The sequence below is a fragment of the Felis catus genome, chromosome C1 (genome assembly GCF_018350175.1).
Source record: "Felis catus isolate Fca126 chromosome C1, F.catus_Fca126_mat1.0, whole genome shotgun sequence".
NCBI classification, from domain to species: domain Eukaryota; kingdom Metazoa; phylum Chordata; class Mammalia; order Carnivora; family Felidae; genus Felis; species Felis catus.
In genome coordinates this window covers 85,059,624-85,081,712 of record NC_058375.1, presented here as the reverse complement: position 1 = coordinate 85,081,712, position 22,089 = coordinate 85,059,624, and the positions used below count along the sequence as shown (strand labels likewise).

Sequence of the window (22,089 nt, the reverse complement as noted above, 5' to 3'; positions counted from 1 at the left end):
GGAAGAGGCCCATTTGCTTGTGTTATTGTCAACCCAAAATTGAGCTTATGGGTTGCAAAAGAACACTTCCTCACTTGTGCAAGTACTACCACACTTCTATAGAATTAGCAAGTTCTGTTTGCTGAATTAGCTGGAGCTTAACATTTATTGCTTTTTAATGAGAATCTTTCCACTAGAAACATTTAAAATTATCATCCCACTAACACATTCAGAACCTATATGTCTGAGTAATTTGACTTAGGTCTTTAGCTAAGGTTAAGTAGAGCTATTATAATTAATTTTGTCAGAATCTTATTTATTTTTTTATAAATGAGAAGTAGAATATGATATTCAAGCGATAACAAGGAATTTAAAATTGATGAGCTGTCACTTTTGTAGAAAAAAGTGTAATTTTCCATTTAATGCTAAAAAAGCTAGACAGCTATAAAACTTTATAGAAACTGAGAAGTGTAAATAGAAAATAGAAAAAAATAGAAAAAAAATTGCTAAGTTAGGGAAGACTATGGAAAGTTAGATGTTATAGATAATGCAAGAGAAATTGGCATTCTGTTTTAAAATGTAGAAAAATTAAAGAAGTAAAGTTAAACTATAAAAGCATAGGGAAATGAGATATAGCAAAGTAATAAAATATCACACTGAATAAAATTTGTTTCTTGTTTTTTCTTGCAAAATTAAGGCAACTTGTTAACTTAAGTAGGAAGTTTAAGTAACAGGCACAAACAAGTAGCTGGCATCAGATTCTGATGGGAAAAGATATGATATAGATGATTCAGTATATTAGTAATCCAAATACATTCACAAGCAGTACTGTACTATGACAGAAGACAGACTTCAAGTTTCTAAGGTCAATCAATGCAATATTCAAATAAGGCAACAACTGTTTTTTTTTTTTCATTTTATCTTTTGAAGTGACTTAATCAGATCATTATTAATTAAAGAAAAGAAAAAAACCCTTAGTGTGTATTATTCTATGAGGTGGTCAAAAAAAGCTGAAAGCAAGAGGGCTTGTTAACAACACAAAAGGAAGATTGTCACACGATTAAACAGCAGTGGCAAGCCTTGTTATTTTCATTACCTGTTAAGGACGGGTCCTCGGTCCCATCTCCAGCTATCTGAACATCAAGTGGAGAATGTTGAACCGGGTTGCCTAAGCTTTCTTCTTGCTCTTTCCAGGATATGGAATTTTTGTGGGGAGATTTGTGGTTTATGTTTTCATAGGGATTAATTTCTGATCTCTTTCTAGGAAGTGGTGTTGGTTTGGCAGGCTGGTAAACCTGACTGTAGGGAGCTACAGGATGGTAGGACGGTTTCTCAGCTTCTCCTTCACCCTCCTCCTCCTCATCATCAATCACAACCAGCTCAGCATGGATGATCCCATCATACCCTGTCAGAAGCTTCTTTTCTTCTTCATTGTCTTCTGCCTGCTGGTAGCCCATGAAAATCATTGTCACGGGTTCTGTATCAGCCATGTCAGAGGGCAAGGAATGAACGATATTGTATCTGATATCTTCCTCATCCTCCTGGCAAGCAGGAGAAGAATCCTGGTGTTTTGGCTTCCCAGCTATTGCTTCGCTGGGACTCATTCTTGCCTTTGGAGAGGGTGAATATTTGTCCTGCATCACATTTGATTCTTCCCAAGGAGTCATCAGCCTCTTTTGTAGGGTGTCGGGCATCTCCTTGGCTTGTTGAGTCATTGATCGGGGTTGAGGTATCGGTCGAACAGGGCTGACATGATTGAAGCTGTTGTCCCTCTCCTCTGAAAGTCCATTGTCCATAGTGTATACAGATTCATTCATATCATTACCTAGTCCGTTAGCTTTCATCTTTATCCTTTCTTGAAAATTTGGTCCAGGAGTTATCTTCTCCCTCTGTGGAGTTGTAGGCCTGCAAAATGGATTGGCATATACAGGCTCATGATACTCTGTTGGAGATTTAGAGTTTCTCTCTGAGGCTTGTCTTAAAAGTTCCTCTACCTCAACTGGTGCCAGGCCATCGGTGCCATTGTATGCTGCACCATGATTAGAGCTTACTGCATATACTGACTTCTGCCCGTCGTCGTAAACTTTTATTCCTGTACCTTTAAAGTCATCTGATGGGAGAGGTATAGAAGACAGGACTGTACTTTCTCCAGTTTTCAAGTCTTTTTCAACTTTAATTTCCATGGCATACAAAGCTGTCAGGAGAGAAATTTGATCTTTGATTTAGTTAACTTTTTCTCTTATACAGTAGCCTGCTTTCACAATGTATTTTTATGTTAAGTATACCCTTTGATATTCTTTCATGTGAGATGCTGTTGTCTGTTTTTAAAATTTTTGATTTTATTCATTGATTGTATAAGGTCAATCAATGTAAAGGCCAGCACCGTAATGACCTAGGTTTTTATGTAAGGATGTATGGAATTACTGAAAAAATGGGACTGAAAAGCTGGTTGGAGAAGAGAAGCTGATGATTCCATTGGGAAACCAAAAAATATCCTCTTTGTAACTAATAAATCCAACAAGACAGATCGCACTCTTACATTATCCAACGGGAGGAGTCAGACCTCTTTGTTAGCTAGGAAGAATGGGTTGCACCAGGCATTACAGCAGGTAAAAGGTCTAGCACGGTATATTTTATTAAGTCACATCCTTGCTGTGTGGGCCAGCAGCCTGCTGAAATCATAGAGGAGTGTTCTAAAGTTTTCACAGCAGGGAAGCTGTTTAAATGTAGAACTGGTATTGAAGAGGGAGGAGGAAGGCAAGAATCACATGCTTCTCCTTCTGCCTTCTTTTTGTGTTTCTTTCATTCCAATTTTCAAGTAGGAGGAAAAAAATAGAGCAATATAAGCTGAACTGAAGCAAGTGAACTGGAGAGCACTGTGTGGATGAGCCCTGCTTCAAGGCGCAGGCAAATTCCTCATGACTGGAGTTTTAAGAACTCTTAGGAATCTGGGCCCAATTACAATGTGGCAGTGCTTTGGCTTCTGCTCTGGCCTCCCACTTTCCTTTTTGGACCCATCTTGATTTCATACCTCCTCGGTAGCCCGGTGGTTCTTGGCTCCCCCCAGCTACCCAACTAAAACTGCAACCCTCCCCATTCCCACTCTCCATGTCCCCCACCTCTGTTTTATTCTTTAGTATTTTCACAGCCTAATTTGGTATTTTTAATCTATTTGCTTAATTTTAGGTCTGTTATCTCCTTTAGGATGTCAGCTCCAAGAAGGCAGAGATTTTTGTTGTTTTATTCACTACTGTATTCCTAGTGCAAGAACTGAGCTTGCCCTGTAGTATGTGGTCACTAAATATTTGTTGAATATTTAAATGAATGACTGCTACCTGCTTATAGAGTGTAGCTTCCTTTTCTGGTCTGAAATTCAAAGGTTCCCTCTCTGGCCCCATACAAGCCTTCATTTTTTCTGGAGTCTTGGAAGTATTAGTTTTATGAAAACCATTCCACATGGGGGTAAATAATGCCCAACTTTCCCAAGGGATATTTTTACTTTCATAAAGGATCTTAGTAATCTAAGAGATTGCCTACTAGATGGAATATTTGGGGAGAGATATTTTTGAGCAGGGGAGCTTTGCTTTTAAGAGTTTGTCTTTCTCAATCCTTTATCTTCTCTGTCCCTATAACTCCATTATCCCTACCTATGCAAGTGACTCAGATACCTCATGGAACTTTATAAAATGGACTGTTGCTTAACCTGAAGCATCAGATGTAACAGCAGGTTGTTAATATCTGACATTATAAAATCTGAATTTGAGAACCTGCCTTTGGATACAGATATTTCATGTACCTTTTCTATTCTGTTCGTCATCTTCTGTTCCTTCATTTCTTTCCTTCCTTAATCTGGAAGGCACATAGGATTTTGGAAGGTCAGGGATATTAGCATAGATGTCTTCAATTGACTCTGTAAAATTAGTATTAATTCAAAATACATTTAGAATATATTTACAATAATGGGAAATGTTTCTGTGGGTTTATTAAAAAATGTAGTTAGACATAGAATAGACTGCTCAAAAACATACCTTCTGATGTTTCTTCCATTTCCACCTTCACAGACTATAAGAAAAAGAGTTCTCCATGATTAAAACAGTTCAGTTTAAAACAGAAATTCTAAATGTGGATATAGTTTGAAGAATTATATACTGTTTGTAGACTCATTCTGGGAGGGACTCATAGTTTTAAATGTTAATGCTCACCCTTATTATGTCTTCTGTTGTCCTCTCAATTGATTTCAGTTTCTTCAAAATTGCCTCTTCATTGATTGAGATTTGCAGCTCAGCCTTTTCAAGATCTTGGATCTCCTTCTCAAGTCTGACAACAGAAAGATGCACTTTTTACTGCTTAAGACAGTACAAACGTAGAGTTCCCAAATATGTCTTCTCCATATATAAACTTTCCTTGGAATATTGCATGTAAATATCCAGATACCTTTTAAGAACATAGCATTACACTAACCATCAGATTTAGTACATAGAAGGTACATAACACATGACTTTGATGTAACAATCTTCAAGTTAAAACAAACATCTTTTTTTTCCTTAGGTAAACTATTTGAACCTTGCCTCATTTTCTTCTTTGCAATTACAAATGTTATTTCCAAATGAAATGGAGAAATTTCTTTTATAAAGAGACTTAAGTTTGAAGTTGAGCCACAAGGTATGGTTCATCTGTAGTTATTACCTAGGTTACTGATTTTTCTTACCTGAGTCTCCATATTATTTGGAGAAAACATTATAATAATTTTTTTGTAGCTAATCAGCACTTTATAAGATTATAATTATTAGACTTAATTTAATAATCAAAACTATCACTTCCAAAACCCTGTATATCCTAACATTGAAAATGACACTTCATTTTAACTTCACAGTTTCCTAAGAATTGTGACATACTGTAGTGAATAGGGTGGAGAGATGAGAAACGGACAAAACTTAGTATGATGGCCTCAGATGCTGCTGTTTATAGAGGCTACATTTTCTGAAAAACAAAAAACAAAACAACAACAATAAAAAAACCCACACATGGCCTAATGAAGTGTAAGGGAACTTATTGGGGCCAAGAGAGAGCCATTTGAAATTGGACTGTTGCAAACATTCTGACCTGGAATCTTGACCAGAGTGCAGCTGCTTGTCAGATTCAAGTTAACATCGGGGTGTGATGTCGTGACCTCTTCCTTTATAAAAACATAGAGCCACCAGCATTCATGCAGTTAGTAAGGCTGACCCTTGGCTGCCATGGATTACATGTAGTTTCTCAGCCAAATACTCTATGTTGTAAAGTCAGCTGCCTCAGAGGATGGCTGATTAGATAGAGCAGCTAGTCCAGGAGGTGACAGCCATGGGTATTAGCATCTGCTATGATAATTGTCAGTTTTTGGCTTCTTTCTTTAAGATGGTTATGGATTTGGCAGTGCAAAAATATTGTGCTATTGGGGTGCCTGGGTGGCTCAGATGGTTAAGTGTCTGACTTCGGCTCAGGTCATGATCTCATGGTTCATGAGTTTGAGCCCCACGACAGGCTCTGTGCTGACAGCTCAGAGCCTGGAGCCTGCTTTGGATTCTGTGTCTCCCTTTCTCTCTGCCCCTTCCCCCCTCATGTACATGCTCTCTCAAAAAATAAACATTAAAAATTTTTTAAAAAATTTTGTGTTATTGTCACACCAATAAAAGCCCAAGGTGTGGTCTGCCTGACCATTCTCCCACTCATTGCTACAGTTTCAAAGTTCTGACTTTCCTGCTGCTGCTGGCCATTGGTAGTTGGCCATTTGTAGCTAAAGAAGTTTTCTCACCTATTATAGAATTCCAAGTAAAATATAGTACTTCGGGTTTCTTAGAAGTTACTGAGGTGTGACTGACATTCTATTAAAATCAGACTCCATCCATGGTAGCACATCCGTCCATCAGTAGAGTTGTGGGGATATATGTTGGTTGGTAGAATGGAAAGGTCCATACTAAAAGCGATAGATCTGGATTATTCTGTGTCTGCTATTCACTGCTTGTGACAACCAATTCCTTTAAACTCCCTGAAACTCAGTTTTATAACATGTACAATGAGAATATGGTACCTGCCTTAAATTTTATACAGAAATTTGGTGAAGTTAAGAAGAGATGATGTATATGAGCACATTGAATATGGTTGATATCAGATATGTATTATTATGGTATAATTATTAAAGGTTTTCTACAACACACAGTGTCTCTTTCTCCTTCCATGCCCTGTCTCACGGGATCCTTTATCCAACAGCATGTTAGAGACAGTCTAATGAGGATCTTTTGAATAGAAAACAAGGATGATTATATCATTGCTGCAAGCAGCTTTTAGACTGCAGGATTCAGCTGTGGAACCGGATGGATCTGGGTTTGAATACTGGTTCATCTTCTAACTTCTTGTGTGACCCTAGACAAGTCACCAGACCTTGCTAAGGCTCATTATCTTCATTCATTTCATTTATTCATTTGTTCATGAAAAATATTTGTTTAGCATCTATTTTGTAGCAGGCACAATCCTATGTGCTAGGTATATGACAGTAAAAAAAACAAATTCCTGGCCCCAAGAAGTTTATATTCTAGTGGGAGGACACCAACAATACACTAACAGAGGAACTGGCAACTTTTTCTATAAAGGGCCAGATAGTTAATTAATTAATTCATTAAAAATTAATTAATTTTAGGCGTTACAGGCCACACATACAATTTCTTTTGCTTATTTATCTTTTTTCCCTTTTACATCCCTTAAATAATAATAATAATAATAATAAAAACCATTCCTAGCTTGTGGCTATGTAGAAATAGGCCAGGGCTAAATTTTGTCCTGGGTCATAGTTTGCCAACTCCTGCAAATGTATATACATACATATTTACATATGTATATGTAAATACATATACACACATTTACTTATGAAGAAAAATACTTCCATTAAAAAGTAGGATAAAGTAGGATAAGGACTATAAACATAAGGGTAAAGGGATGAAGAGTGCCTGGGGAGGAGGCACTGTTTGCACAGTGTGGTCAGGGAGGGGCTACTTGACAAAGCGTCATTTGAGCAGAGATATGAAGGAAGCGAGAGAAGGGTACATGAGGGTGGTAGGGGAAGTGCTTTCTGGAGAGGTAAGAATAACCACAAAACTCAGGGTAAGAGCACGGGGAATAAGCAGAGTGGTAAGAAATGAAGTCAGAGAGGTGGCAGGTGACTAGACCATATGGGGCCTAATGTATGGTAAGGCCTTTAGGGAACCACAGGGAATACTGAGCAGAAGACAAAACATGTCATGACCTGAAATTTAAACAATCACATTGGCTGCTGTGTGGAGAATAGGCTGGAGGGGAAAACCACGGAGGTCAGTAGTTGTAACACTTCACAGAAGATGGCTTAATTCAGGGGGGTTGCTGGTAGAAGGGTGAGAGGCGATTAGAATCTGGAAATATTTCGAAGGAAGAGTTGCCAGGATTTGTTGATACATTACATGTGGGGTGTGAGAAAAAGAGAGATGTCAAGGGTGAGTCTGATGTTTGTGAATAATTGGAAAGATGTGAATTTAATTGCTCGGACAGAAATCTGGGAGGGAGAAGAAAGAGAGTGGTGCTGGATGTGGTAACTTCGAGATAGTCAATGGTGACACGGAGAAAACACACAAACGTTGGGAGCTCAGAGAAGTCTGGGTTTGAATGTAAATTTGGGAGTTGGTATGTATAGCCATAGGCGTGGATAAGATTTCCTAGAAAGTCAGGGCTTCCAAGGACTGAATCCTGGAAAAATTAAACATTTAGAGATCTGGGCAATGTTACTACTTCATAGGGTTTAATAAAGAATTAAAGAAATAGCATGCACTCAGCAAAAGCTAGTTTCCTCCAGTTTCTGCTCCTTTCTATAGCTGGGGCACAGAGATAGATTCTTGATCTGTTTGGCCAATTACATCTCAGGGAATTAGAAATGCACTGGTATTTATAGTTGTTTTCCTCTGTAGAGAGGCCCATGGGTAGTGTAATGCCATATGATTCTCATGGATGTCTTTAGACTAATACGGTAAGAATACAAGGTTGAAAGTCTGCTAACCTCATCAAAGTATCTGCTAATGAATGTTTTTGAAGGTTTTCAAGTCACTGGGTGAAAGATGCATTAATATGAGGTTGCAGTCAAATGACATATCAGGCATGTTTATTAAAACCAAACAGAAACAAACGAACACCCCCTTTCTCTTCTTTATCATTTAGTTACAGCCAGCTCTCTGTTACACAGGATAAGAAGGAATCCTTTTGGTGCTAATTACTTAGAATCACAAACCTCTACAGGAGATGCTTAGTGATACAGAGCATTTCCTAAAATTCTCACTCAAATGCAAAACTCTATATCCTATTTTTATATGTTGATTTGATACTTCTATATATTATTTATGGACAATATAAATAAGATCAAAAGATAAATGTTACACATTTGTTGTTCTAGAAAAGCATTCTGACAGATCAGAATGCCAGTGGAAGTGATGGGAAACCCAGGAAAGAGTAACAGAGCCTGGAACTGGCTTTGGCCAGCCTCCCCCTCACAGGGTCGGAACTGAGAGGGGAAAGCATGGTGGCAGTCCGGCAATGGAAGAAGAGGAGGTCTAACAACCTCCACACCAAGGAGGAGGAACTGTGCCTCCTCCCTGGAAAATGTGCCAAGTTTTTGAGGATTGCCTGTTCTTAAGGAACATAAAACAAAAATTGCAACTGGTACGTAGGCACTATTTTTGTATCTCTAGCATGGTGGGTCTCACTGACAGTAATTTCACCGTGAGGACATCTGGCAATGCTGGAGACATTTTGGTTGTCACAACTTGAGGACTGCTACTGACACCTAGTGGGTGGAGGCCAGAGATGCTCTTAAACATCCTACATGCGCAGAACAGTCGCCCAACAAAGACTTATCTGGCCTAAAATGTCAATGGCGCTGAGGTTGGGAAGCCTAAAACAATGCCCAGCTGGTATAGTAGGTACTTGATACATGCTTCATAAGGGATTTTTAAAATATCTGTCTCTCTGATAGTTTTACTTTTTCCTCCTTGTTTCTCTTTTCTCATGTACATAATATGGAATCCAAACTATTATTTGTTGAATAAATTTGATCATCCGTATTTTTATTTAATATTACCATTTGGGTTAACTTCCTTTTCAAATTTCTCTGTATCTATATCTATATTAATTTCTTTTTCTGGCTCAGTGACTCTTCATAGTTAGGAGGATACTCAACTCTTGTTTAAAGCTCAGAAAAATTCAGGGCTTAAATTAGGGACTCATATGTAATCCTTTTCCAAAAGCTTTGAGTAGAGAGAAAAAATTAGCAAGTATAAGTGAAATATTGGGGAATATTTATGTGTGTGTGTGTATATTGTGTATATATATATACACATATATCTGTACTATCTGTACTATCTGTGTGTATAATATACATATACATAATATACATATACATATACATGTATATGTATACATATTTGTGCATGTGTATGTATATATATTTGTATGTATGTTCATCCATATACAACTGCACATAAACATACATATGTGTATTTATATAAAACTTTAGTTTTGTATATATAAAAATAAAAATATGGATGTAAAACTATTTTTTTTACATGGAAAGCTTTTGGTGAGGTCACTAGGGAATAACTTTCTAACCTTCACCTGCTTATCTCTCAGCTGATGGGTTAGAATTTCCATAAGTGCTGCCATGCCCATTTTTACAAGGTATTACCTTTCTGAATGGGAACTGAGCTCCCAGAAATGCTGATTCAGTTTGACGAGAAACAGGCAGCAGAGAAAGAGAAATATCCTTCTTGGTGCCTCCTGGGCTGTTAGGTGGGGCCTGATGGATGAGTTAGCACCTCTCATGATTTCTGAGAGAGGGTGGGCAGGCATCATGTGCCAATTTAGATAAGCAGAGTACATGAAAAAGGATTTGTAATGCTATCCATTATTGGAATCTTTCTTCTCCCTGCCTATTTGCTGGGGAAAAATAGGGTTATTTTCAAGAGCTCCCTATGTGAAAGCAGGTAGCTTTCATTTCATGCACTCTTCTAGTAATAACCTCCCTTAATCATCACGAGATAATGTCCCCAATCCAATTCCAACATGCAATTTTTTGTCTTAGGAAAAGGACAGCACATAAATGCTGGATGCACCAAGAAGGGGTTATTTCAGAAGGCAATTTTTCTGCTGCTAAGTGTCCATTTATCTCTTTCAGTTTTTGGTGGAGTTAACAAGGACTAACAATCTAATGGAGTTTACCACTGGGGCCAAAAAGGCCAGGACTCAGAAGAGTTATGTTCTACCTTCCATCATTTTACTTGCTAGCAATTATAACAACATTTAAAATGTATTGAGTATCTATACCGTATGAGGCATTGGCCTAATTAGTCCTTCCAACAACCCCCATGAGTACCATTATTAGTTCCATTTGACAGAGAAGCAAGCTGGGCACCTTGATAGCCCCCTGGCCTGGAGGCTTACAGGTAGCTTGTGGCAGGACAGAATTCGAAATCAAATCTCTGCTGACAGACCCTGAGCTGTTAACAACTTTCTAATTAACCACTATGGGAACAAACTTTAAAAAATGGGTTCTTATGAACCTAGACACAACACTCATTTTGCTCATCAGTATAAAAGGATTTCTTACTTCCTATCATAATAAAGAAACAGAAGATTGAAATCGTAGCTGGGGTTTGGCCACATGTAAAAGTGCTGACCCATTATATACAAAGGTAATATTTCTGTCCTGGTATTCATTAGGGTAATTTTGTTATACTAGGCATTTTTCTGCTTAGTGGACAAGTCAGTGTGACCAGGATTAAAGTGAAGGCTTTGTCACTTTTTTTTTTTTTTTTTTTTGGTTGTTTGAGTTTGGATTTTGGTAGAGGTTCTTACAACAGTCTCTGTTTCAGAGTCTGGGGTTTCCATAAGCTATAGCCACTTTATAGCCAGCCTTTCTTTGTTTGGGCACAAGACTGTTGTTCAAAGTAATAGAAGTTTTAGGTCTTAAATAAAAGATGGCTGATGTAATTTGATTATAATACTGTAGTTTGAAGGTAATCACTGATGCTGTGTTTGAAATTAAGTTTATGACTGGCTTTGGCTATACACTCCCAAAGGACTGATGAGCTGTTTGCTGTAATAGGCTGGGAGCCTATTAAAGGCCAGGACTACACCCAGAGATGGCCCAGTGATCATTTCTCTGGGATGGTCTGAATCAGCAGGACTTGGTCCAGGTTGTGTCACCACTGATATACCTCTGAAATTAGTTGATGGAATTGCTAGGACCACCTCACTGACCCCATCCAAGCTAGACAAAGAAGGATTCAGTTTCTTTTGGGACTCACAGGTTCTCAGAATGTGTTCACCTCCAGCAGATGTTGAATTTGGTCTGGAGTGGTGAGCAGTTGTAATCTTTGACTCTTCCCTTAAGTGCAGATTCTCTTTCCTTCTTTTTCCCCACTGAATCTTGGGAAAACAGGAGGTGGCTGGTGGTTGACCTATATTTTGTGAGTTTTTGTGTGAAGGTCTACTTTTTTGTTTTCAGCTCTACCCATGGAAACAAGACAGCGAGCCCATATGAAAGCTAATGTACTTGGCTTACTTATTTAGCCCAACCAAGCTTCAGTTTTCTTCTTTGGTGGATAATAATGGTATTCACAAAAGGTTGTCTTAAGGAGGTAAATAAAATTATTTTTGTAAGCCTCTACCACAGGGTGTGACACAGAGGAGTTACTCAATAATGATTAGTTAGCCCTTTCTCTTCCTACTCTGGTAGGAAAAGGAGGGCCATCTATGACAACTCCAATAAAAAAGAAAACCTACCAGGTCTATTTGGAGATTTGTTCTTCAACTTTGATATCAATGATTTTGGAGCGAGTGTGGGTGTGAATATAGCTTTAGAGACACACCTGTCTTTTAAAAATACAGGTCTAGACAAGAAAGCAAAATAGTACTCCAGGATTATTAGAATTTTCATAATATTTATGGGAATGGTGTCTAATTAACAAATGTTATCTATTTTGTAAATGAAATCTCCTCACCCCAATCTATTTCTCTTGTTCTTTTTAGTAATAGAAGTCCTTGAGTCTTATGTGTCTCGCCAGCTACGGACTACATTTCCCAGTCTCCTTTGCATTTAAATGGTGTCATGTGACTAAATTCTGGCTAATAGGATAGTAGCAGAAGTGACATCTGCAATTTTCAGGTCATAACTTTAAAATAGAACTGTTTGGCCTCCACTTATCCTCCCCTTCCTACACTGGAATGCAGATGTTGTGGCAGTGAGCTGTCTTTGACCATCCTACCAGAAGCATCACTTAGGGAGCAGCAAAGCAAGACAGAAAGAAACAGGGAGGGTCTCTCGATCATCTCATGGGATGTTGCTTCTCTCTCTCCCTTGAATGTCTCCTAGCTAGGATTGTTATGGGTGTGAGAGAAATGAATGTTCTAATCTTGTTTAAGCCACTGCGGTTGTAGAATCTTTTAAAGCATCAAAATCAGTATGCTAATTATTGCATCACCTTATGGGGATGAACCTTTGCATAACCAACTTTATGAGATTTTTTTTCTTTGATTTGCAAAATTACTCATTGTTACCTTGCATTTCAGGTAGTTAGCCAGTAAAAATAGAAAAATAGATCAGCTTTGCATCTAGTGATTGAAGAAGTTACATGTTTCTAAATCATCTACCAAATCTGACATGGTTTATATTGATGTTAGCTAGTTAATGCTCAATGGCTAAGGTTTACAATGATAAAAGAAAGATCTTTTATTTTTTAACTATGACTGATTAAAATGAATAGCTTTGGAACTCTAACAGATACTATTAAGTATATGTAGTTGATGACTTTAATTAGGTAATCTTGACTGCAGTGTGTTGGTCATATGTAATGGGCAGATAAGTTATTATTGATGGATCAGAGGTTAAAGATATTTTATCTTTATAGATACTTTGCTTTATGATAATATCAAACTCTATTTTGTCATAAAATTGAGAATATGCAGTCTAGTAGAAGGTGGGTTGATTTTTGTGTTTTATTTTTAAAACTAGGGGTCTGATAAATTTCATCAAACATTTAACACACTTTTTTTAAGCACTTAACACATGTCAGGCACATTTTACTCACCAAACTGAAATAAAACTATATAATAAAAAAAGATGAAGAATACTTCTACGCACAGACATAGGACATGAATTGCCTTACAATCAGCCTTGCCAACAGGCATGTGTATAATAAGGAAGATCTAACCCACTAGTGCAAACAATCACATGCTGTGGGTAAGCATGCCAGAGAATTAAAGGGCATTTGGCATACAACAAACACTCAGTTTGGCCTAAGCCAGATCTATTGCCTCTAATCCTGAACATTTAAGAACAGGAGGAACAATGCGACACAGCAGCTTCAAGATAACAAGAAGCAGAGAGCTAGCCCAGCAGTGACATTGAAACAAGTGTCACTTGGCTCTGATAATTGGGAACAGAGCAGATGTTTAGAAAAGCTGAATAATTTATAGTTACATGCAAGCAGCTTTTGCATGGGTGAATCTCATCTCCTAATATAACTCTGTAAATATTAATAATTATATTATGGGCAGATGATACTATCATGAGTTGAAACTGCCATGTAGGCAGATAATGTTAGAAGATAATCATTTAGTAGAAAAGCAAATGCTCTTCATCAGAACAATATTTTGTAAATTAAGGCTTTCATTTTCCATGAAAAATAAGAAGCCAAACTGGTTTTCAGAGAATCAGCCCCTTTCATGGGCAGGTTACAAACAAGGTTTTCAAATGAATGCAAATAAATGCACGGTCTGGAGGTTGGTGTGGTATGGTAGACTGGTTAGTTATGGGCTTCTTGAGTGCTCTGGTAGGACAGAAGCTGGGTGTGTGGTTTTTAATTAGAGCCTGTAGAGAGCCTTGTCGTACATGATAAATACTTAATAAGAGCTAAATATTTTTTTTTAAACTTAAAAATTTTAATGCCTATTTATTTTTTGAGAGAGAAAGGGGGGGGGGCAGAGAGAGAGGGAGATACAGAATCCAAGGCAGGCTCCAGGCTCTGAGCTGTCAGTGCAGAGCCTGACGTGGGGCTCGAACTCACGAACCATGAGATCATGACCTGAGCTGAAGTCAGATGTTTAACTGACTGAGCCACCCAGGCACCCTGAGCTAAATAGTTTTAATAACAATTCAAATCGACCTCTACATACATAGGTGCCTTAGCCAGGACATGGCAAATTCGCTGCAAATGTGCTTATCCATGATTTTGGAAAGCTTTTTTTCTTTAAAAAAAAAAGTTGTAGGGGAAAATATTTTTAGTGACTAAATTACTTGTTACCATATTATGAAATGGCAAAACATATTCAATGATGTATGCAGCCATTGACTCTCTCTGTTCAGAAATAATTACTGGCTTTATGCCTTGTAACCCTTAACATTTATTTCCAACAGTATTATAGAGCAGCCACTATATTTTCAACTTTCTATCCACTTCATTTTTGCTTTGCTTCTAGTATTAATTGTTCATATTTGATACCAAGAACAGGACTCTATTATTTGAAGACCAATAAATATAAATTCCAATCTTAATATAACATAGAATAACCAACAAGGACCAGTTAGCCTGGGGTGGTCTAAATGGGCTAAGTGACACTTAGCTTGTGGCAGACAAAAGATGCATTCCAAGGGGTGTATGTGGAAGCTTTCTGAGCTGATAAATTTAGTCATAGATCTGGGGTGGGGGACAATCTTGGAGAATGGGGAAACCTAGGCCCTTTGGTAGCATACTATACAAAGAATTTCTGCCTTTGAACATTCTTTGTGACAATTACTCCTCTCCCACTTTCTCCTTTGTTCATTTGCTCCTTTGTTCCTTCATTACTCATGTCAACACAGCCAAAGATTTATGACGTCCATGCTAGTAGTTTTAAATTTGTGTTTCAAGTTACTGAATATTGTTTTAAATGAAATAATGTAAAATCACTTTGAAAAGTTAAAGGATCTAAAGAGAAGTAAACATAACTAAAAATTTGCTTTGAGGCACTTATGATCTCAATCTCCTTTACTTAAGACAAAGATGGGTTCAATGTGGCAGGCTGTCTATAAATCTTCATTGAAATGAATCAAGAATGAACCGAGTGAGTCCTGGTGGAATGGGTCTGGGGTCAGAAAGATCTATGTGTGACTCATGGCTTGTCTGCTACTAGATTTATAGCTTTTTGTGCTTTAGTGTCCTTACATGTAAAATAATGCTAATTAGACTTTCCTCAGAGAATTGTTTTTCTCAGAGTAATGCTCAGAGTATATAATATATGCTGCATAAAGGGTAGCTGTTATTATTGAATTGCAGTGCAGTGGTGTTATTCTAATCTACTTTTTAGACTATCACAGCACTGGTGGGGGTGGGGATGTTTATGCTGGATAATCATTTAACCCTATTTTTACTAAGCTATGGATGAGATTGGCAGGTGTGAATCACAGAGGATGCTGGGAAGTGGGGGATAAGGAAATAAAAGAGCATAAGAAAGAGGGGAAAGATGAGAAAGTGAAGTGAGGGTAAGGTGTTACAACACGTCATCAACAATGGCCTCAAAAACCACTGTCGTGACTTTGCCCTTGACTCAAGATAGTTGGGTGGTTATCCTTTTTTATTTTTTAAAGAATTTCAAGGCTTTAATTTTTACTTCATTAATGTTCAAGTCATTGTCTAGTCTTTAGCTGGACCCTTTAATAGATGGTATTTTCAAGTCTGACCATCCATCCATCCATCCATCATCCATCATCCATATTTTCCCATTCATTCATTTTTTAAGCTACATAATCACAGGTATTCCTATTATGTGCTAGGCATTGTACTAGGCTTTTTTTTTTTTTTTGATGGGGTTTGGGGGTTAGATTTATTCCTCTTTTTTTGCTGGAAATTTGATTTATTTTGCTGTTTTTGTTACATTAAAAAAATCTCCTGAGTTAAAAATAATCACAATATCTGGGAAATTAAAAACAACAACAGATGAACTATTGCAAATCTGATAAACCAATTAGTCAAATATGGAAAGTGAAAAACATGCTTGGAATGCTTTTGACTCATATAATTGCTTCAGAATAATTTCTTAAGTGTTTCTAGGCAACAGCAAATTTAAGAAGAAGAAACAAATGGTGGGTTTCTCTCTCTCTCCCTCTCTCTCTTTTTTTGTGTGCCTTTCCCCCCTTTCTCTTCTCTCTCTCACATTGTCACAAGAGCAGCTTGTGCCTCTCCCACAATATGATGTTAGATATGGCTGGTTGGGTCAGAATGTGACATTTTTCATGCAGCATTCCTCACTGTGTTGGATGAGACATCAGTTTCATTAAGGTACAGTTGGCCTGCACAGGTAGATGAGAGCATTAGGTAGGGGGTTGAATTTGGATAGAAATCACAGCGAGCTGAACTTTGATAAACTATAACCAGCATCAAAAGCATTTAGCCTTTATATTTCTCCATCGATCCTTTGGGTTCTGTTTTTGAAACTGAATCTTGCCTGCTATTTTTTGAGTTAACAGAGTAAATTACTGCTTTATATGATCTTGAGCAGAGTGCATTTCTTAATATTGCATCTCCATTTGTAGTGGCACTTCCCTTATGTGGGATGGTGGCAGCTGCAGTAATGACCCACTCCTCAGATTTTCTCATGACATACAATCACACAGAAATCCAATCTTTCCTGCATCTTCATATTAGTACCTTATGGGGCAGGCAGTGTCTACCATTTGGAGACAAATTAAAGCTCATTAAAGAAAGGCAGAGGGTCAGAAGGGTACTTTGGAATATTAAAAAAAAATCCTTACTAGAGAACATTTAATCATAAGTACATAATCCTTCTCAAAGGGAAGGCAGTGCATTTACATCAATCTCCCTGGCAGTTAACCTTTTGCATTTTATGCTTATGACATTTCTGTCAGGCACTCTGTGTGCTCCAATTAAAGTCAGAGGTCTTTGGACATAGTTCAAAAAGTAGCAAGCCTCTGGAGGGCAACTTGATGCAAGGCATTTTGGCAGAGGGAGGACAGCTGGGCAGCCACATAGGAAAGAGGAATCTAGAATGTGAACGACACAGCTCCTGTGGATGCTTCTGAGGGTGTTTGGAGGGGGGGCTCATTATGGGTGTTGGCTACTGGATGGAGGAAAGCAACAGACGTGACAAAACAGGAATTCTAAGCCAGCCTATAAATTTGTACACATGGGTGTCTGGACTGAGAGGTCGGTGCTGGATTTGCACCTGTGCCTACAATCAGGTAGTAAATGGTTCAGTGGTCACAGTAAGAACAGGGCTCATTTGGGAGGCAAATTGAAACTCTATTTAAGCAAAGCGATTCAGAAGGAGATGTTCAGTATCATTTTACTCCTGGGAACATTTCCTCCTAAGGCACAGGCAAAATACCCACTAATATTGTTCCAAAGCTAAGAATGTGACTCAGAGACAAAAACCATGGAAACCTACTTATTTTCTGAGACGTTGCTGTTCTGAAAGAAAAGATGAGAGGATGAATAAGCAGACATGTTTTACTTAAAGGTTATGTGTGAGTCAGGGAAGCTTTGAGTTTTTAATACGGCAGAGACTCATATGAGTATGTATGCATATAAGAGAGTGAAATCATTACATGGGTTGGAAATTAAAAGTGCTGTAAAAGGGTAGCATTTACAGGATTTAACTTTTATAAAAATTTTCTACAGGATCTGAGGCATAATTTATTTTTATGATTAAGACATTTAATTAGATTTTAAATCCTGAGTCCTAATTTTTTAGCTGTATGCGATGGGGCAAGTTAGCATCTACAAATGTCATTTTTCTCACCTATTAAGTGTTAATCTACCTCATAGCATGGTTGTGAGAATTCAGTGAGATAATCTATATGAAATGTTGAACACAGTGCCTGGTCTATAACACATGCTCTGTAAAAATTAACCAGTATTGTGAGTGTTTTAGTCTTCAAGTCATAAAGAAAACCCATCCATTATTTCCAAATGGAAAGAATTCTAATTGCGTGGTAATCTCAGTTTACTCAAAGGAAAAGATTCTTTATACTGGCATAAAGAAATGAGACATCTTGGCCAAGAGATAAAAATCCCCAGATAAAATTCCAGGCAGTGTCCTTCTTCTAATTATTTTTGACTCCTAATAAGGACTAGGGTCTAATATTTTTTGAACACCTACCATGTGTCAGGTACTCTCCAAGCTGATCACTCATGAAGTCCTGTGAAGTCACTATAATTGTCCCACTATTACAGACAAGGAAACTGAGGCCCAAAGAGATGAGAGAACATGTCAGGCTTATAGGTACTGTGGTTGACAGAGCAGGGATTTGAATGCCAAAGGCCATGCTCTTTCAGTTCCTCTCACAAGACTGGGAGTAGTAGTAGGAATGAAAACTTCAGGAGCAGTCTGGCCCTGCTGCAGACTCTGAGGTAATAGCAGCGTTCTATTTTGATGTTCCCGTTAAAATCTTATCCTCTAGCTGAGAGGCCTGGCAGGTGGCAAATGTCACCCTTGAGCAGGCACCTAAGTCAAGTGATAAACAGTCATTCAGGGTTTGGGATGCTTTCCCTGCTTAGGGAAGAAGGGTGGCTCTGTCTAGTTCAATTCCATCCTTTGACTTGGTTGCCTCTTGGAGCTAACGGGAAAATGTACTTTCTTTAGCTGGTAATAAAAGCTTCTTAAGCACTGCGGGTAGCTGTTTTGGAGAAACACTGAATTTAAAAACATGCACCTGATTATTTAGCAGTTGTAGAAATATCTGAGAAGAAAATGTTCAGTTATCAGGTAAAGCTGCTTTGGCGACATGATTTCTTTAATGCTGGGCAGTAGTGGAGGCTGTTTAATACAGACAAGGCACAGATATTATTTTGTCTCTGTATGTTGCTTCAGAACATTCTGTTCCCTGCACATTTTAAACAAGATAAACAGCCTTCGTGCATCACAACAATGCAAATTCACGATACAAACTCTTTGCAAATACATTTGTTTTTAGGACCATTCCTTAAACAAAGCAACTTGCTACGAGGTATTAGATGTTTTACTATTTCCAGAACATGTACACCCACAGTTCTCCTTTAGTTTTATAGCAGGAGAGCACTGAATGGGACTTGCTTTGAGGCTCAAGTTTACCTTTAATGGCTCTGTGACCTTAATTAAGTCCCTTATCCTCTCTGAGCCTATTTCCTCCTCTATGCAATGGAGGTGTTAATGCTTTCCTTCTAGGATTGCTGTGAGAATGAAATGACTTAATGGAAGTGCAAGTGCTTTGTCAATGGCACAAGGTCATTTAAAAATAAATCATTCCTGTTATTTATATTTGGGGGTTAAAATCATTTGGTGCTAATAAAGGAGCACTTATGGTTAATGACATCCTGAAGATCTAAAACAAAGTTGTAGTGAAGTCACGGGGATGAAAGCACAGCATAGGGAATCCAGTCAATAATATTGCAGTGACATTGTACGGTGACAGGTGGTGACTGTACATGTTGTGGTGAGCCTTGTGTAATGTGTAGAACTGTTGAATCACTATTTTGTATACCTGAAACTAATGTAACATTATACGTCAACAGTACTTCAATTAAAACAGAAAATAAAAAAACAAATAAACTCATCAGAAGATGCCAGAATTGTGTAATGTGAGAGCAACATGAAAGAAGATCCGGAGAGTGCTAGGAGCTCTTTGGAGAAAGGAGAACCAAGGGTCAGAACATGCTTTAAAGACTTCCTGTAAGAGATAATAGGTTTTTGGACCATAGTGTGTGGTCTAAAATGCTGTGTGGCATCACTTTATAGGTAGCATAGGGTAGTCATGAGTTTCTGATCCACCACTTTGTAATTATGTGAATTCTTTACCCCTTATGTGCCAAAAGTGAAGATAATGACAATGCATCACAGGGTTATGAAGGTTAGATGGGATGATAATCTGTAAAGTACCTAGCAGGTAATATGGCTGGTAAATATGGTTTGTCTTCTTCTTCCTGCTCCTCTTCCTCCTCCTTTTTTTTTTTTTTTTTGGTCAGATAGGAACTCTAACTAGGGAAGCCATGGTTGGTACCACTAGAAGCTTATGTGCTTCTCAGAGCATTCAGGCAAGGTCTGAAAGCAATCAGTAGAACCCTAGTAAATTCTCTGGGATTACTTACAGTGCTGCCCAAACTTGTTAATGGTGTCTGAGTCTGTTAGCCACTTCAGTTATCATCAAGTGCAGAAAAAGTTGTAGGTATTCAGTATAGGCAAAGACTCTTAAATAAGAGGGGGCTCTGAAGAGAAGCAGGGATATGTCTGCAGAGCGCAGGGTATGCAGGGATTAAATTCAGAACTCCTTCAGAGATAAGGGTTCTGTGCTAAGGATGAGAAAGTAATCATCAGCTAAGCCAGACTTTGGTAAGAAGCTCTTGCTAAGGGACGCCTGACAAAGGATCAAGTTTTCCCAACTGTAGAGTTGATTTATTGAGTTATTTTTAAGGAATTGTTATCTACCATTCAGAAACACTTCACATCTTTGAGCAAACAACCGAGGGGTTTATAAACACTTCAATGATTACAATATAACTTTTAAAGAATTGTTAATTAAAAAAAATCTGAATAAGGATGAGTAGTCAGTGATTTTAGCTATTAAATGTACAAGCGTGTGAAATTAGGCAAGTAACGTGAGAAACAGTTAAAAAAAGGAAGCTTTTTTCCATGCTGTCAATTTGAAGGCCTAATGCAATCTGTCTGCATAGTGTGGTGAGGATGGGCAAAATGTAGTTGTACAGCTAGTGTATATTTTTACCTTTCAGGTCTTTCCTATAGTTCTCACTAAAGAGGACAAATTCACAGTGAGTGAGATTTTGAAAGCTACCTATATTTATTTCAAAGATCCATAGGCTTTAAATTATTGTCATTATTATACCACAAGAAATTCCATCTTTTTTCTGTGTGTAGGTTAGAAAATGATTCTGACATTTCCCACATCTCTTTCTTTCATGCTATCTATATTTTGTGATAATACTAATAACCCCATCTTCCATTCGAGCTTTTCAATATATATATTTTTTTCATGTTCATCACTTTTTAAGCCAAGGCAATTTAAAAGCTTTACTTGTTATATCACAGGTTGCTGACTTGGTACTGATTGTGGGTGATGGGCAGGGAAGGACATTGAGAAGTGAGATCAACATCTGGGACCAAATAATTGGGAAGGTAGAAGAGAGAAAATGCTAGTGAAGTATTCCTACAGTGTCTTCTCTTCCAAAACATGGTTGTGACTGGGGAGAGCCCGGGGGAAGGGTGATGGACACACAGTGTAAACACATCCAGAGAACTGTCACCTGTCCTAAGGTGAGAGTAGGGGTTGGGGCTGTGAATAAGGACTGTTTTTTGACTACTCCTTATGTGCCAGTTGGTGCTAGTAGCTTAGCACATATATTTTTAATTTGCTCAACAACTGTAAAAGATAGATATTGTTACTACCATTTTGTAGATGAGGAAATAGGCTTGGAGAGCTTTGGGTAAGTCACCAATATGTATTTAAAAAATAAATCATGTGTTGCTATGTGTAGGTGGCATTTACAGTGAAATTTCTGTCATCTTCTGGTGTTGCCTTAGTCTTTATTAGAAATCCAAATGAAGATGTGATTATGCCCTTAAAAATAAGAATGGATCTTATACATGCAACATGGGCAAAGTCAAAATTAACGGAGTTATGGAGTAGGTCAGTGAGGGCTGTACCTGAGGATGCTTTGTTCTAGAACCTGGATCTGGCGCTGGTCTTGTTGATTCTGCTTCTTCATCTCTTCCTGTTCTTTTCCGCTGCTGACTCCATCTAGAAGCCATTTCTCCCTTAAGGCCTTTTTCTGATATCAGGAAACATAAAGATGTTCTTAATCAATAATTTCCTAAATCTCTAACTACTTTGAAATCTTATGAATATTAATAGTGAACATAGTAAAGGGAAATGATTTTTTTCTCACTGTGTTACCTGAATAAATCTGGTGTTTTCCTTCATTGCACCCTTTGTAACCCCCTTCTAAAGCCAGTTTTATGTATCTAAATCCTGTTTATCCTACACGTTCTAGAGTAGGTTCTTCCTTCTCTGTGAAA

At 37.9% G+C, this 22,089-nt stretch overlaps 1 protein-coding gene across 1 annotated transcript in view; it reads right to left on the bottom strand.

Annotated features, from left to right (window-relative positions):
* PALMD (palmdelphin) overlaps positions 1 to 22,089 on the bottom strand; it is a 49,156-nt gene that overhangs the window by 3,923 nt on the left and 23,144 nt on the right. The window contains exons 3-7 of the mRNA XM_003990357.6: positions 21,718 to 21,842; positions 4,182 to 4,296; positions 4,008 to 4,041; positions 3,776 to 3,889; positions 1,076 to 2,173 (exon numbers count right to left, since the gene is read on the bottom strand). Coding sequence (XP_003990406.2) covers positions 1,076 to 2,173; positions 3,776 to 3,889; positions 4,008 to 4,041; positions 4,182 to 4,296; positions 21,718 to 21,842 — 1,486 coding nt within the window. The remainder of the gene's footprint in view (positions 1 to 1,075; positions 2,174 to 3,775; positions 3,890 to 4,007; positions 4,042 to 4,181; positions 4,297 to 21,717; positions 21,843 to 22,089) is intronic.